Below are 18,249 nucleotides of genomic sequence, written 5' to 3' on the forward strand. Positions count from 1 at the left end.
GCAAGCTTAGATGACGTGTTATTTTTCTGGACAGATAACTAAATCATTCTAGCTAGCGCTTAGCTATCTTAGCCTTAGAACCCATGGGCTCGACTCCACAGTAGCGAGTAAGGAGTTCTACACCAAATGTTTTGATCTTACAGAGAAAGAAACGAGTACACAAAAGCAGTAATGAAGAAAAGATATGTGACGAGTCATGGAATCCACGGACACATGTTGGCCAAAACGAATCCGAGAAAATCACAAAAGAAGCATTTTTTTCAAAAAAAAAAAAGCTTCTTTTGCGATTTTCTCGGATTTGTTTCGGCCGACACGTGTCCGTGGATTCCATGACTCGTCAGATATAAATATTCGTCTTTTGTTTCACGGATCTATTCGCGAATGTCAACCACAAGTTACATCCCTGCGACTCAAAACTCTCCGAGGTCGATGCAGAGTCACGATGTTTTCTTGGTGTGACGCGGTTCCATACTTATGCTAATTAGTGACATAGCGTCCAGCTGTTTCCACAGCGCCATACTGTTTACCTCAAGAGGGAGGAATCAAATCAAAGTCCTTCCCATGCCATGTGGCACATAGCGTGACGCTGATCTTTGTTTCCATAGTCCTTGGCCTTTTGTCTATTACATAGCTAGGGTTACAGTGGGGGGCGTGTCCTCTGGTAACTCCAAGAGTTTGACTCCCCACTCGCATCTGTATTGCAGCGTGCCTTGCCAGACAGCAGTAGGTACCATTTTAATGATGGGCTTTGGTATGACCCGACTGTGAGTAGAACTCGCGATCTCCCGATCAAGAGGTGGACACGCTAACCACTAGGCCAACTCATGGTCAAAGAGGGAGGAAAACAATCCCAAAATGTAGAAAAGCGACTCTCAGGACATCAAAATGATCACACCTCATTCTTGTGAGACAGAGGAAAATGCCGTGCACAACGGATGACTTGCAACCACGTGATCAAAATGTGCTACGTCATGAGCATCCGCCATGATGGTGGATATACAAAGCAACCAGGATGGCAGCCACTGAAAGCGTGTCTGTAAACAATGCTGAATTTTCTCAGTATTACCACAATTTGAATGGTTGAGCGAAGATTCGATACAAAGAGAAGATAGATATGTGTGGTTTTGACCCATATTATTTTAAAAAGTTGGATTTTTCTGAGGATAAGATGCTTCTACTGACCATTGAGTACCCAGATCAATTTGGAAATCTTAAATTTATGGAAGTTTTGAAATAATATTACTTTGTTTCAGTCAAAATTAACTGACCTGGTATTAATTTCTCAGCTTCAACCATGGTGTCTTGGATGTCTTGGAACTCCATGGGCGAGCTACTGCATGCAGCTTCCACAAATTCAGTTGCCTTCCTCCTCCTTTGAGCTCTTTGGTGTTGTTCGGCTGCCGAATAATCAAGTCTGACCTTGGCCGAAACACAGCCCATTTTCTGAGTGGGCGCCCAGTCTGGATTATTTCTATCATATAATGTTGCTGGCACTCCTAGAAGCGAAATGGTAATACACGTTAAAATTATAACAACGACCGAGTGAAGCGCGACAAGAGAACGCTCATTCTATACCAAAATTCTAGCAACACGAAATAAAATTGTTCCATGATATTATCAAGAAAGCTTTTGAATCTCACCTGAGATAAAATGATCACTGCAAACACGAGCTGTTTTGGTTTGAGCCTCTGTTAGATCAGCCCTGCCGATGTTGTTCAGCCGTGCTCGTCTCCTCTCCGTACTGAGCCTCAGAGTTTCCTCACCCTCTTTCCGAATCACGGACGGAATTATAAAAAATCGGAACGTGCCACGGTCACGAGTACTGTTGTGACCACAACCATATACGGCACAAAGATATGGCAGAGCTAAAAGAACACTTAAAGCAGTGGAAAAACAAAGAGAGTTGGACACGTGTGACTATGCTTTGTATGGAATGTCGCTTGACCCTGCATTTGTATTTATCTCCACCAACATGGCCGACATCCGGGTTTCTATTTTGCTTTGACGTCACTTGCACGTCAAGGATAAAAAAAAATTTAAAATTTCAGATGACTTTGCAGTCAGCACCTTTAATATCTTCTTATTATCTCATTCTCATTATTTCATAAGATATTTAAGATGATTAAGATATTTCTTATCTCATTGTTTCGAGATATAACACCATCTTTTTTTTTTTGAAGAAATTGTGCCTTATTTCGAGATCTTATCTCAGCATTTCAATTCATTATGTTGCTATTTCTATTCTACTTAATATCTCATTATTGTCTCAACTTAATAATGAGATAATAACTTCGAGTTAATATCTTGTTATTTTGTCCCAACAATCTTCGACTAAGACAATTTATTGAATATTAACTTAATGATAAATAGTTTAGACGTAGTAATAATGATAATTCTTATTCCATATGCTGTTTTCCAGATTTTGCCAGACTTTGCTCTCATGCTATTGAGTTCACATGGACTTAAAGTACATCTAACGATCAGTTTATAGGCCAAATAATGCAAACTAACGCAAGAGTGGGTAAAGATATTTCATTTCCATATGACATAAACGTATCACAGTGTGAAACACATGACAGAATGACAGACAGGAGGGTGTGGTCGAGGATATGTAAGGGTATCTTTTCACGTTATAAGAATTTATGCCCATGTCCTGTATTCTCAAATGTCTTCTTCACTTTTTCTCCAGACACTGTGGCTACAGCAAGGCTTTCCAGGATTCAGACGAGGAAAAGATGCATTACCAGAATGGCCATGGTAAATAAATAAATAAGATTTCAGTAAATTTTGGCTGTGAAGCCAATATCCAGCCCCGGCTGCTCCCTGGGTGCTCCAGTGATTATTACTGTGATTGAAAACCTCTTTCATCCTGCAATATGTGACCAAATGCTAATTCTGTTTATTCTAGTATCATTTCCAGAAGCCAGATTTTATATTGATCCCCACACATACGAGGACCCATGCCAGGCTGTCCATGAGTTCGCCAGAGAAATTGAAGCTTCCCGGATCAAAATTGAGAAGATTATTGGTTCAGGTATGTTTGGATTGTGCAGCCTTGTGACAGGAAATGCATACTGAGATTTAAGACATTTGGATTACTGTTTTGTTTTGTTTTTTTCAGTCGACTGAGTGTGAGGTGAATGTTAATGTGCTAATCAGAGACATTACGAAACAGATCATATGGACTCTTCAAAGATGTTTCGCTCCTAATAACCCTGTTCCCTGTGACAGGGTTCAGTACGTTCAGGCGGACAGGAAGTACGGGTCCGAAAGGTCCAAAAATCTTTGAGCAAAAACGAATACTTTTACTCAGTTAAAATTTCTTATTTAATTGTATTTTATTTAAAATACAGACAAATAGTGACATTTGAGCTGTTTGAGAAGTCCCTGAAGTATTAAATTAAAAAATATGGAAATTAATTTCCTTTTCCATGGCATAATGCAAAATTTTACATACCCTTGGGGCAAAATAAAATAAATAAATAAATAAATGCATTTATGATTATGAGACATCTATCTATCTATCTATCTATCTATCTATCTATCTATCTATCTATCTATCTATCTATCTCTGTCTGTCTGTGTGTTTATTTATTTATTTATTTATTTGGTGTTTTAGCTTTCACCAGTGTTATCTTATTATTAAAAGATCTTAAAAATGCTCAAATAGTTTAAGATATTAATAATGAAAGAAGTATAGTTATATCTGTTTACATCTCTCTTTCTAAACGGGATGATTTTTTTTACATTTTCCACTGTTTTCTTTTTTCATATTGTTATCCGTTCAATAGAATTTCTTTCTTTTTCTGTTTTTTTTCTTCACTTTTCGTTGTGCCACTTCGGCACCCATTATACACGACTGTCACTACTGTTTTCACTACTGTTTTTTAGATAGATAGACAGACAGACAGACAGACAGACAGACAGATAGACAGACAGATAGATAGATAGATAGATAGATAGATAGATAGATAGATAGATAGATAGATAGATAGATAGATAGATAGATAGATAGAGTTACTTTATTCAGCCCAAGGTGGGAAATTGTTATGTTACAGCAGCAGGTTATCAGACATGTGGGAAAAACCCCACTGTACAGCATAAAGTAGAATGAAAAATATATTCAAGAACAAACCGAATATAAAGGTAAAAATATAACAATAAAATGTGTGTGTGTGTGTGTGTGTGTGTGTGTGTGTGTGTGTGTGCTTTGTCCAGGTGAATGTGCATTAATTGGACTAAAAACAAGAATTGAGATGAATGAATATAAAAACTGTGCAGACGTGACAGTACTGAAAGGAAGATAAATAAATAAATAAATAAATAAATAAATAAGTAAACTCTAAAGGTCTTTTTATTTTTACTAACAAAAATATAACCACAATAACTTAATAAAATTTATTAGATATTCATAATTAATGAAATAAACTCTTTAGTTTATCTCTTGAGAACGATCCTGAGTTTTGGACCCTGCTGTTTCTGGCGTCTGCTGTAATATTATTATTCTATTCAGGCTGACTTTGTGCCCTTGGAAATATTTTGCTCATTAACTCATCAGGAGCTCCACTTTTATGCAGGGACTATATATATATATATATATATATATATATATATATATATATATATATATATATATATATATCAGTAGCGGCTGGCTTTTGTAAAAGTGAGGGAGGAAGGAATGCTTGGTTGAAGGTCACGGGCCCCAATGCGACCGCACCTGCTGGACCGGCTATAGTTACACGCACGGGTTGAGTTGATAATAGTTGAAAAACCTATCATTTTAACGGGGTGTGTACACTTTTTATAGCTGCTGTACACATTACTTTCAGGTGTTCAACACATCTTTCTCTTTCAAAATTCTCTCAAAATCTTCCGTATTTAATGAAGCAAACCTGGCGGCCATGTTTGTAGCTCAGCCCATGGAAGGGTTTTGCAAGCAAAACATTCACCACGTCCTCTGTTTCCATTACTTTATTCGTAGAATATCTATAACATAGTCAATCCACTTCCACCTCGCCGTTCTCACTCTGACTGCCGAAGTGCCCGAGTCACCGGATCTAGAAGTTAAGTTTGATAAGATAACCCCTCCCCCCAGGCAGCTAAGGCCTCTACTTATTGGTTCATTGCGCAACTAGGGCTGCAGCCTATTGGTTGATATTTTGTAGCACTTGTCAGATCTCTTAGCTAGTCCCACCCTCTTAGAGGAGGATTTTCCTCCTCTCTCTCATTGAAGTCTATGTTAACCACGAGCCGCCAGTGCCGGAGACTGTTTGAATCGGAGTGAATGGGAGCCGAAGGGAGGAAGATCCTCCGTGCAGTAATTTCTAATAGCGAGCGATAGGGGGTGCTAATGTAATTTCACCCAGAGAAACGAATATAATGTACATGTCGTATTTGGCAGTAAAATAGTAATATTCAAGGACAGCAATTCATTAAATTGGTCAAGACAATTTCAACTTTTTATTCTTAGAATTTTTAAGGAGGATCTTCCTCCCTCTCCTCACTGGAGAAGCCACCTGTGATATATATATAGATATATATATATATATCCACATTATATCCTGTAATGTTATAAATGTCTGGAATGAAAGTAGAGCAGTGTAACTCTGCGTGCTACAGGAGAGTTTGGGGAAGTGTGTTACGGCCGTATGAGGCTGCCTGGGAAGCGGGACGTCCCCGTGGCCCTGAAGACTCTGAAGGTCGGCTACACTGAGAAACAGAGGCGCGATTTCCTGAGCGAAGCCAGCATCATGGCCCAGTTCGACCATCCCAATGTCATCCATCTGGAAGGAGTGGTGACACGAAGTAAGCTTTCTCACAAGACATGCGAGTCATTTAAAAAAAACAAAAGAACTTTTAACTTGACTTGTGTTATAATCTTCAGGACATTTTATCACTCAACTGTACAACTTTTACAGCATCTTAATTATGGAATCACACACAGCAAACTCCGACTATTGTCCATTCAGATGGGTAGAAAAGAGTCTTTAAGACAAAACCAATCTGGTTATAACTAAGATCTGTGTTCATAAGGCTACATAAACCCTGCACTGTCTAAGTATATAAGCTCTTATAGCTTAATCAGTCATTTTCTTGGCGTTGGAGTCATGACGTGTCAGTCATAACGATGACGTTCGTATGTAAATCACCTGATTGAGGTGTCAGTTCAGGTTCACCTCACAGTGGATAACAGGAGTGTTTAAGAGCCTGAGGAAGAGCTTATGTAGGTTTAACGTAAACTTATGAACATACACAGCCTGTAAATGAGGCTAGATATGGAAAGTAAACACATTCAAAGTGCAAATATTATCAAATTTCTCAATAAAAAATAAATGAACAACAATATCTATCTATCTATCTATCTATCTGTCTATCTATCTATCTATCTATCTATCTATCTATCTATCTATCTATCTATCTATCTATCCTTCCCAGGTAAACCTGTCATGATCATTACCGAATACATGGAGAACGGCTCTCTGGATTCATTCTTAAAGGTGCGTAAACTTTAATGTCCCTACTTTAATGTAGGAATATCAGACTCTCACTGGCTGTGCTGTGAAAATTCCCCATGCAGATGCTCATCTAAGTTTCCAAATCAGTCATTGCTTAACTCCTGAATATTTTCTATCGTGAATATGATCATTAAAAAGCTTATAAACTCTGATTTCCAAAGAAATGTATCTCATTACGATCTGTTCAGTACTTTGGGAGGAACGGCAGGTTGAAGTCAGTACAACAGAGTCAAAACTCTGCTCGCAGAATGTCAGGAAACTGCCGGTGCTTTTCTTTTTGTGTCATGGGAAAGTGGTCAGTCTCTCTCTCTCTCTCTCTCTCTCTCTCTCTCTCTCTCTCTCTTCTGATCAGTTTCTGACTGGATTACTCATTAGTATCAATCAAATCACTTTTATAGGGATGTTCTCTCGCTTTCACTGTTTCTGATGAAGGATTCAGAAAAAATTTCCCTCTGCTAGTTTTGATGTTATGATTCACGGGAGAATTTGAAGTGAGTTTTCATAGCTTTGCCTACTTATTTTTTCAAATTGAACTGATTCATGGAAATAAATAACCATTTTAGAATATAACTAGTTGTTTTGATGAAAAATATTGAGATCTTAGTGGTCGGAATGAGATTTAAAAAAAATACAGAAGTCAGAAACGCAAGTGTCAATTTCAGTTCAGTTAATGTGAATTGTTTATTGGATGTGGATCACAGTTTTTTCGAGGTTCGCCTTGAAAGCTGTGAATATTACTCGAAATAATCATTTTTATTTTTTTCGCGGTCCAAATCCTGCGCTCGGATTGGCTGGCGAGCGGGTCAGTATCCTATGGTACGGACCCCGGTTACGGACCCTGGTTACGGACCCCGGTTACGGACCTCTGGTGACTCACTCGTTCACAACAACAACAAACAGAGTAGCAATTTTTGTCAACATTTATCTTTTTTTAATAAGATTTATTTATAAGATTTTTATCAAAAATCTTATACATTTTTGCCAGCATTTCTCAGGAAAATAGCATTAATTTTACAGCATGTGATGACGACAGTGTTCACAGCAAAAGTGAGTTTTACTACCCTGAGGAACAAGAAATAAAATAAAACATTTCAGGAGAAGGCTAAAAACCTGTAACTGTTCCTAACGCCAAGCAAAAACACGGCTGAATCCTGAATGACTCCTATTTGTATAAATAGGGGACTACATAGGCGGCAAAATGTAGTTTTTTTCCTGCCATGGAAGTGCACTTGTATACCGAGGAGGAAGCCATTTGCATTACAGCCGTGAATGAGGATTCAAAATGGCAGTTCAGCTCGGTTTTCCCTTTCGGGCGCTCTCGTTTTCTGTTAGAATTTGGTAAAGAAAAAAATAAATATATTATTTACCAGCTTAAGGTCGGTCCGTATGGTGAAATACAGTGACCTCGGCCCTGAATACTGACCTCGGCCCAGAGGGCCTCGCTCAGTACTTTCAAGACCTCGGTCACGGTATTTCACCATACGGACATCCCAGCTGGGAAATAACACACACATATATATATTTCATATAAACACTAGTAGGCCTGACTGAGAAATACAAAGGCTTACAGAGCACAAAGAGGGGATTAGAAATAATATTTTATTACTTTTTTATTGAGTTTACAGATTTAACTTTTTTTACCTAATTAGCATAATTAATACTAATTAAATACTACTTTGCAAAATTGGTTTTAACTAATTTTTCAAATTTTGTATTCAGTATACAACCATCTATGTGCCTGCCAATTTCCATGTAAATATCTTGAAAAATAAAAAAGTTATTAAGAAAAAACATTTGATCTCATTGGTTAATGAGGCCCATTTTGGACCATGTGATCCTCATACAGAATATTACAGCAGTTTTCTACAAATTAAGCTGTTTTTTCAATCTTTGATTTGTAATATCTCAAGAACGGATAAACATATTTTAATTCTGTAAAAGTCTGTTGTTCTGCATTCAGTTCTGAATTCAATGAGAGCAGTTTGGATTGAATTTGAATTTTCGCCTGATATGCCTACATTAAGAAAACAGAAGTATACACTGCTGTACAGAAGTCTTAGACACATGTAAAGAAATGCTGTCGACCAAAAATGGCTTAAAAATAATGAAATGAAATGTTTCCATAATTAAAAATATACTTTAAACAGTAATCAGTCAGCCATAATGAATGAAACAAAGTCAGTATTTGGTGTGAGACGACCCTTTGCTTTAAAAAAAAAAATAGTAGTCTCAGGTCCAGTGAGTGCAGTTTTGTGCGGAAATGAGCTGTAGGTTTTACTGAGCATCTTACAGAACCAGCCCCAGTTCTTCTGGACACTTTGTCACACTTCATTTTACACCAAAAATTTTCCAGTAGCCTTCATTATGTTTTCTTTTATAATCTGAAAAGTGTTCTCTTATGGAATACGCTGCTCAGATATATTACAAACTTTTTTTCCCTGTAACATTACTTTCATGCTGGAAAAAAAAAAAACATTTCGAACTCTAAAATGTTTCTGTAGTGTTTTGACTCGATAATGTACAAGTCATCAAATAGAAATCTATAACAAAGTTTGTATGAAAAAAAATAGGGTGCCAAGACTTTTGTACAGTACTGTATATTTCACCAAAACGATACTAGACGCTGTGATTATGGCCTTGTATAACTGTTACATATTGATGTAATGTCCATGTTATTACCATAAATTAAATTTGTAAATGTAGACAATTCTATTTACTGAGTTTAATAAGAACCTCGTTTCCAGAAAAGTTGGGATATTCTTCCAAAAAAAATCCGTGATCTGTTCGTTCACATGAACGTTTATTTAACTGAGAACAGTACAAAGAAAAGATTTTCATTAGTTTTACTGACCAACTGAATTGCTTTTTGGAAATATAAGCGAAGTTTGAATTTGATGCCTGCAGCATTCCACAGCATGGGTCAGGATACCGACAGGATCCTGATAAACATGATAAGCATTTCCAAACACTAGAACACACGCTGAGATGCTGGAAAAACTCGGAAACTGGGAATCCAGAAAATCCAGGACACACAAGCGACATGGTGCGGAAGATGGTGCAACATGACAGGACTAATAATTACACACACAAGGTGAGGAAGGTGAGGAAATAGGACCAGGAGTGGTGTTTCCATGACACCTTGATATATCTGTCCTAACAGAGACACGACGGTCAGTTCACCATCATTCAGCTGGTCGGAATCCTCCGAGGCATCGCGGCCGGCATGACGTATCTGTCGGATCTCGGTTACATCCACCGGGACCTGGCTGCGAGGAACATCCTGGTCAACAGCAATCTGGTCTGCAAGGTTTCAGACTTTGGCCTGTCGCGGGTGCTGGAGGACGACCCAGATGCAGCGTACACAACCACCGTGAGTTACATCAGAATGAAGACGAGGATATTTATAGCGTGGGATAATCAGTGTGTCATGCAACGTTATAAGTACCACTGGTAATAGCTTATATTTACATGCATGACACATTATAATACAGGAATAAAAGACAATAACCAGGTTAAATCAGATATTATTATTATTATTATTATTATTATTATGGTCACACTTTCTATTATTGTACATTATATTGTATGTACAATGGCCTGTGAGCACATTCATAAAGCATTATAGACATTTTTATAATTATTTAACAAGAAAAGGCATTACAGATTATCACAATGTTTATAATGAGTTTATAAACGGATTTTAAACAGTCAATTTAAGTGTACTTTACATTTAAAGGAGAATTGAAGTCAATTTTAAACTTGCTTTATTTCTTAATTAACGTGTTATTGAATTACATTTTCGGTTTTAGTAACCTGATATCGCGATTCGTATTGGCAACTAATTGCAATTAAAGTTATACTTATCGGCCTATTCGGTTTTTAGCCGTGTTGAATGTAGTTCGTTTGGTCCACGGCAGGCGTCGCTTATCCGTGCGATCTTCACGAGACTTGTGCGAGGCTTCGAAACGTGACGTGTCAGCCAGGTGTCCGTGCCGCCATTTTGAAAACCGTTTTCCAAACGAAGTATTGCACAAAAATGAGTTTAAATAACGATTACTGCCTACTTTTTTCAAACTTTCCTGATTGCTATCAAAACAAACAAAACTTCCGGCTTGATTACATCAGCATTCGAAAGAGAGCGCGTGCGTCTTTTGACAACGTTGGCAGATGTCGGTCACTTTGATTTCCGCTGTATGTTTTACTTCCGTCCTACGATGTCACGCACAGGTCTCAACGAATATCGTTTACGGCCATTGCTTTGACACATGGACTGATATATTACATAGCGTATTTCATACACGCATAACTTGCTATAGCAGTGACAGAATAGTTATCAAAAATGCATTCCTATATTTAATAAAATGAGAAATAGAATTTTGATAATAAAAAATTTGCCTTCAGTTCTCCTTTAACAGTTACACAACCATGAAATCCACAAAATCCACGAAATCGAGCTAAACATGAGCTTATAAGTCAGATACGACAAGATTGAGTGGAATAACTGTTTTATTCTATCCACAGTCACTGGATTTTGAGAAACAGAGCATTGTTATTTGTATTTTTTGCAAATTCGATAAATAAAAACTTTACACAAAATGTCCGACAAAATCATTTCCTCTTCGTCGGACTTCTTAAAAACCTATCGACGGCTGCACAAATTGATGTTAGTGTTGTATTTTTTTGTAGAAAGTGCCATCTTGCTGTTGAGGTATAGAATTTAGAATTTATTTAATTCTTCCTTGGACATTTCAGTTTTGTAATTTTCAAACTTCTTTGACTTTCTGAACCAGTCTAAAAAAAACTCAACGAATTTTAATGCTTAAAAATGAAGAATGTAAACAAACCGCCAAAATGACAGGAGCAATTTGTGAAAAATGTAAAAATAATAATAATTCTTGAATTTTTTTTTTAAAAAGATACGTTTACCATCAAATACTTTCATTCCATATTTTGTTCCTTTATTTATTTATTTATTTATTTATTTATTTATTTTTTATTTTGTTTTTGAGTAGTTTTTATGTCATCCTCGGTTGGTTCAGCAATACGCTCCATTCTTTAGTTTTTCTCTCCTCACAGTATATGAGCTGATATCCTAGTAGTAGAGTAGCCAATCAGAGCGCGCAATTACTCATATCCAGTGAATGTGGATAGAATAATTAAGGTTATAACACATTATATCACCAATACCAAAGACACCATTCACTTATTCAAGAAAAAAAATCAGATCTTATGATGCTTATGATACAAAGATCAGCTCTTTTTTTTGATACTGGTGTTATAATGTGTTACAAACAAGACTTACTTGACTGACTTAAAAATAGCTATAATGAATATAATGTGTGATGTGTTTTCATAAATTATAATACACAGGGCCAAATTACTCAGTTCTGATTGGTCAATCAAGGAGGGTTTTTTTCCTTAACACGGGACCGTATTTCTGAAATGCTATTGGCTAGTTCGTTGCTTGGTTATGGTTACAAAAATTAGCAAATTTTGTCAACAAAATGGCTTTTGTAAAGAAGTTCCAATAAAATTTTGTAAACCACTTTCAAAATCCTCGTGTCGTGTCGCCGTGTCACGATGAAAGACGCTTTAGAAACTGATTCAAACGTGCAAGATAGTCTCGCGCCCTGACTGGTTCAGAAAACGTGAATGACAAATGTTGTGAACTTGAATGGCTTCCGAAGTATGAATTTGGCCCTGTATATTATAACCAAGTAATCGTATGGTTCCTCGTAAAATTAAGGATCAATTTCATTCGTGATTTCAAAGTTTTGAAATTGCCCTCGTCGAGAAAAACTTCGAAATCATTCGTGAAATTAATCCTTAATTTTACTCGGCCCCATACGATTACCTATACTAATTATAATGTCCAAAGCTTTATAAATGCATTAGAATTTGATTTTAAAAAAGTGCTTATAGTTTATTATAAATATGACCTAAAACTGATTATTATTCCATTTCTGTGAAATGACACACACTTTATGAAACAGTGGCTGTTTTGCATGCCAGGGTGGAAAGATCCCGATCCGCTGGACGGCCCCCGAAGCTATCGCGTACCGCAAGTTCTCCTCATCGAGCGACGTGTGGAGTTACGGAGTGGTGATGTGGGAGGTGATGTCGTATGGAGAGCGGCCATATTGGAACCTCACCAACAGAGATGTGGGTACCTGGTGTTATAAATGTTACCAGGCTTGGGTGTGGTTTATAAATGCCAGAGGTGGACAAAGTACCCAACTTCATTACTCAAGTCAAAGTACAGATCCCACTGGTCAAATGTGACTCCGATGCAAGTGAAAGTTGTCCAGTCAAATTTTTTCTTCAGTTAAAGTATTAAAAGTACATTTTCTGTCAACGCATCGTTGTATTATTGCCACAACACTTATAATACTGAATGCCTCTGAAGCAACCGACTGGATTTACTGACTAACTTGTAGAACCTGTAGAATAAACGCCTGGTAGAACGTTACAAAATGAAACACAACTGAATTGACAAAGAGCCACTGTCACTTTCATGTTTTTTTTTTAACACTCCTCCCCACCCCTACAAAGCAGCATGGTAGTGCTTTGACCCAGCTCTCGCGGTGTGTGCACACATGTATATGTACGTTAATCATGAAGACAGTGGAATAGCTGTAAATGCAGCTTCCTCAGAAAATAATTACGCTAAAACATATTTCTGAAAGGACTTCAGATAAGTTAGCGTTATTCATGTTAGCGTAACTCCATGTTTACATGCTAACTAACGGTGTCCAAGTTAACTAGCTATGTGTTAACGTTAGCCGTGGACAAGGCTACGGCAACTTGGCGGGCAAATCCATAGAAATTCATTTGACTAACCAGACTGCATCGCTATTGCAACGTTATCGCTAGCTGTAAAAGCACAGACAACTTCGTTGCAAGTTTTCTCTTGCAATAAAACGTTTATATACCTCAATATGCTTCTGCAGGTTGGACAGCAAGTTTTTGTAGGCCGTGATGTGGTTCATTTTCGGCAAACAAAGCAAACATTTAAAACTAAACGAATCCTTTCAGAAAACTGAAACATGGGTTCATGGGCCGTGGGTGCGTGCATTCTCCAGAAGAACCGCCACCTTCCATTCTGCCATCAACCTCATCTCATCTCATTATCTCTAGCCGCTTTATCCTTCTACAGGGTCGCAGACAAGCTGGAGCCTATCCCAGCTGACTACGGGCGAAAGGCGGGGTACACCCTGGACAAGTCGCCAGGTCATCACAGGGCTGACACATAGACACAGACAACCATTCACACTCACATTCACACCTACGCTCAATTTAGAGTCACCAGTTAACCTAACCTGCATGTCTTTAGACTGTGGGGGAAACCGGAGCACCCGGAGGAAACCCACACGGACACGGGGAGAACATGCAAACTCCGCACAGAAAGGCCCTCGCCGGCCACGGGGCTCGAACCCGGACCTTCTTGCTGTGAGGCGACAGCGCTAACCACTACACCACCGTGCCGCCTTTCTGCCATCAACCGATCGTGTTAAATAATGCTGCTGAGAAATCAATGATCTTGATTTTATCCAGTCCATGGACGTGACGTGACCCTAGTGATTACTGAGAGACTGTTTCAGTGTCACCTGTGAAAAAATCATCATGTTTTAGAAAAGAAAAGAAAAAAACATCCACTTTCAAAGCTGCTTCATAGTAACGAGTAACGAGGACCTTGATAGAAATGTAGTGGAATGAAAAGTACGATATTTGCCTTTCAAATGTATTGAAATTAAAGTCATAAGTTTCCAAAAAATAATACTCAAGTAAATTACAGATACTCAAAAAGTGTACTTAACCCTTTGATGCAAAACATGGGTCAAAAGTGACCCGGCTGAGTTTTTATCTTCTATATCTTTGCAATAAATTAATTCCATCATTCAGTATTCAAGGTATTCCTCAATTAACTTGTTTTTGATCATCATACAACCCCGATTCCAAAAAAGTTGGGACAAAGTACAAATTGTAAATAAAAACGGAATGCAATAATTTACAAATCTCAAAAACTGATATTGTATTCACAATAGAACATAGACAACATATCAAATGTCGAAAGTGAGACATTTTGAAATTTCATGCCAAATATTGGCTCATTTGAAATTTCATGACAGCAACACATCTCAAAAAAGTTGGGACAGGGGCAATAAGAGGCTGGAAAAGTTAAAGGTACAAAAAAGGAACAGCTGGAGGACCAAATTGCAACTCATTAGGTCAATTGGCAATAGGTCATTAACATGACTGGGTATAAAAAGAGCATCTTGGAGTGGCAGCGGCTCTCAGAAGTAAAGATGGGAAGAGGATCACCAATCCCCCTAATTCTGCGCCGACAAATAGTGGAGCAATATCAGAAAGGAGTTCGACAGTGTAAAATTGCAAAGAGTTTGAACATATCATCATCTACAGTGCATAATATCATCAAAAGATTCAGAGAATCTGGAAGAATCTCTGTGCGTAAGGGTCAAGGCCGGAAAACCATACTGGGTGCCCGTGATCTTCGGGCCCTTAGACGGCACTGCATCACATACAGGCATGCTTCTGTATTGGAAATCACAAAATGGGCTCAGGAATATTTCCAGAGAACATTATCTGTGAACACAATTCACCGTGCCATCCGCCGTTGCCAGCTAAAACTCTATAGTTCAAAGAAGAAGCCGTATCTAAACATGATCCAGAAGCGCAGACGTCTTCTCTGGGCCAAGGCTCATTTAAAATGGACTGTGGCAAAGTGGAAAACTGTTCTGTGGTCAGACGAATCAAAATTTGAAGTTCTTTATGGAAATCAGGGACGCCGTGTCATTCGGACTAAAGAGGAGAAGGACGACCCAAGTTGTTATCAGTGCTCAGTTCAGAAGCCTGCATCTCTGATGGTATGGGGTTGCATTAGTGCGTGTGGCATGGGCAGCTTACACATCTGGAAAGACACCATCAATGCTGAAAGGTATATCCAGGTTCTAGAGCAACATATGCTCCCATCCAGACGACGTCTCTTTCAGGGAAGACTTTGCATTTTCCAACATGACAATGCCAAACCACATACTGCATCAATTACAGCATCATGGCTGCGTAGAAGAAGGGTCCGGGTACTGAACTGGCCAGCCTGCAGTCCAGATCTTTCACCCATAGAAAACATTTGGCACATCATACGACAAAAAAAAACCTAAGACAGTTGAGCAACTAGAATCCTACATTAGACAAGAATGGGTTAACATTCCTATCCCTAAACTTGAGCAACTTGTCTCCTCAGTCCCCAGACGTTTACAGACTGTTGTAAAGAGAAAAGGGGATGTCTCACAGTGGGAAACATGGCCTTGTCCCAACTTTTTTGAGATGTGTTGTTGTCATGAAATTTAAAATCACCTAATTTTTCTCTTTAAATGATACATTTTCTCAGTTTAAACATTTGATATGTCATCTATGTTCTATTCTGAATAAAATATGGAATTTTGAAACTTCCACATCATTGCATTCCATTTTTATTTACAATTTGTACTTTGTCCCAACTTTTTTGGAATCGGGGTTGTACATCCTTATTTTATTTTTTCCTTTCTTACTTTTTGAATAAAAACCCTTTTTGTATCACTACCCTTCTAATGCACAACATGGGTCAAAAACGACCTGCGTTCATTTTCCAGGTTATTTCATGTACGGCTGAGTGTTTCTATGATCTACTTTTGAAATAAATTCATTTTGTCATTTACTTTTCCAAATATGCAGTAAATATCTTGGTTTTGTTTCGCACAAATCATCATTTTTATCTTTCCTTTCTTAAGTTATGAACAAGCACAGCTTTTGTAATTCTACATCAAGTTTACACACATGGGTCAGAACCGACCCGCATGCATTTACTCCAGCGTTTGGTGGGAACTGTGAATCGTGCTTGTGTCAGACATTTCACAGCTCAGCACAGCGCCCTTTGCCCATCTAATACATGCAAGTAATGTTTTTCAATTGTTTGAACATTACCTTAGAAAAAAATTGATGATGTTTCGGTTACCTTGAGAGTGAGTAGATTACTTGTCAGAAAGTTACGAGTAATTACTATTAGCTACCGAGCTGTTGACATATTCTACTTTAGTTAGCTAATTTTATTGTAGTTGGCTTAGCTAACGACATAGTTAATAAATAAATAACTGGCCCCATTCACTGCTAAAGTAATTACTTGAAACAAATTATTATTATAGTATTAAGACATTTAATTTTAAATCACACTTGGATTACCTATGTGTAGTAATATATAAAAAGTATTTTTGTTCATAAAGTAGGAAAGAAAAAATTAAATTAATGATTTGTGGTAATTAAAAACAAGATATTTAAAGAACACTTGGAATATTCAATCATAAAATAAATTGATTTCAAAAGATAGAGCAAAGAAAAACTCAGTCAGCATGAAATAACCTGGAAAATGAATTTTGACCCATGTTGTGCATTAGAAGGGGTGTTTTGCATCAAAGGGTTAAGTACAGTACTCACGTTGGTGTCAGGTCAGATTATTTATGAATTAAAGAGCATTCGGTGTCTATGAACGGCTTTTGAAGGCTATAATCTGCGAACATAAGGGTGCCAGCGTGTTGGTGTTTGTGTGCGCAGGTAATAAAGTCAGTAGAAGAAGGCTACAGGCTTCCAGCGCCTATGGGTTGCCCCGCGGCTCTCCACACACTTATGCTGGACTGCTGGCAGAAGGAACGCAGCGAACGGCCCAGGTTCTGCCAGATCGTCACGGTCCTGGACAAGCTTATCCGCAACCCAGAGAACCTCAAGTCAATGGACACATTGTGCAGGTAGAGAGGCGGAAATCAATACACAGCCTTTTTTTTTTCCAAGGGATTTGCTCAACAAATGTGCTCTGTTTGTGACAGATATGATCCCTTATTGAAGGCACACAAAGTTGTGGTGAGAAAGTTTTCTGCTCAAAGCCTGGGAATAACCCGACTTGTCTTAAGAAGAGGGTCTGAGACAGAGAGTGTACATTTTCCAATAAGCCCGTCTCAAATAGATGTGTTCTGTGTTAAATAAAAGGGGCTCTGCTCTATATTGGCATTGATCCGCACCAAATCAAAAGACTCATAGAGGGTTGGAGTTAGAGCCGAGCATCCTACAATTGGACTTATATAAATTGCTTGTGCGTGAAAGGGTCAGTGATGCATATCATGATGGGGAGCAAAGTGACGACGCAGGAGGATCGCGTCCCTACATTAATCTACCCCAAAACCAGCCCTTTTTTTCACAATCAGGTCTTACCTCCTGCATTTCTCCATCATTTCATCTTGTATTGATTTTCTGCCTGAGCTGGTTGCATTTCAAAGCCTCCCCCACTCTCTCTCTCCCTCTCTCTCTCTCTCTCTCTCAGACTGAACAGCCCATTGATGAACAGAAGCATTCCTGATTTCACAACCTGCAGATCAGTGAACGACTGGTTGGACACCATCAAGATGAGCCGCTACAAGAACCACTTTGCGGCAGGAGGTTATCACACACTCGGCCACGTGATGAGCATGAATCAACAGTATGTTATCACGGTTCATATACGAGCATGTTAAGTTGTTATGTTTATATATGCTTAAGCAGATGGAAATAAAATGGAAGAAGTAATAAGAGTAATCCACGACACATATATGTCCTCTATACATCACATTATAAATGGATTTATATATATATATATATATATATATATATATATATATATATATATATATGTGTGAAACGTTCATATGTT

The 18,249-nt window shown here is 38.1% G+C and overlaps 1 protein-coding gene across 1 annotated transcript in view; it reads left to right on the top strand.

Annotated features, from left to right (window-relative positions):
• epha8 (eph receptor A8) overlaps positions 1-18,249 on the top strand; it is a 112,510-nt gene that overhangs the window by 86,364 nt on the left and 7,897 nt on the right. The window contains exons 9-16 of the mRNA XM_060910470.1: positions 2,690-2,757; positions 2,909-3,034; positions 5,623-5,808; positions 6,439-6,500; positions 9,679-9,888; positions 12,531-12,680; positions 17,124-17,314; positions 17,884-18,039. Of these exons, the coding sequence (XP_060766453.1) occupies positions 2,690-2,757; positions 2,909-3,034; positions 5,623-5,808; positions 6,439-6,500; positions 9,679-9,888; positions 12,531-12,680; positions 17,124-17,314; positions 17,884-18,039 (1,149 nt within the window). The remainder of the gene's footprint in view (positions 1-2,689; positions 2,758-2,908; positions 3,035-5,622; positions 5,809-6,438; positions 6,501-9,678; positions 9,889-12,530; positions 12,681-17,123; positions 17,315-17,883; positions 18,040-18,249) is intronic.

Source organism: Neoarius graeffei, chromosome 26 (assembly GCF_027579695.1).
Source record: "Neoarius graeffei isolate fNeoGra1 chromosome 26, fNeoGra1.pri, whole genome shotgun sequence".
Taxonomy (NCBI): domain Eukaryota; kingdom Metazoa; phylum Chordata; class Actinopteri; order Siluriformes; family Ariidae; genus Neoarius; species Neoarius graeffei.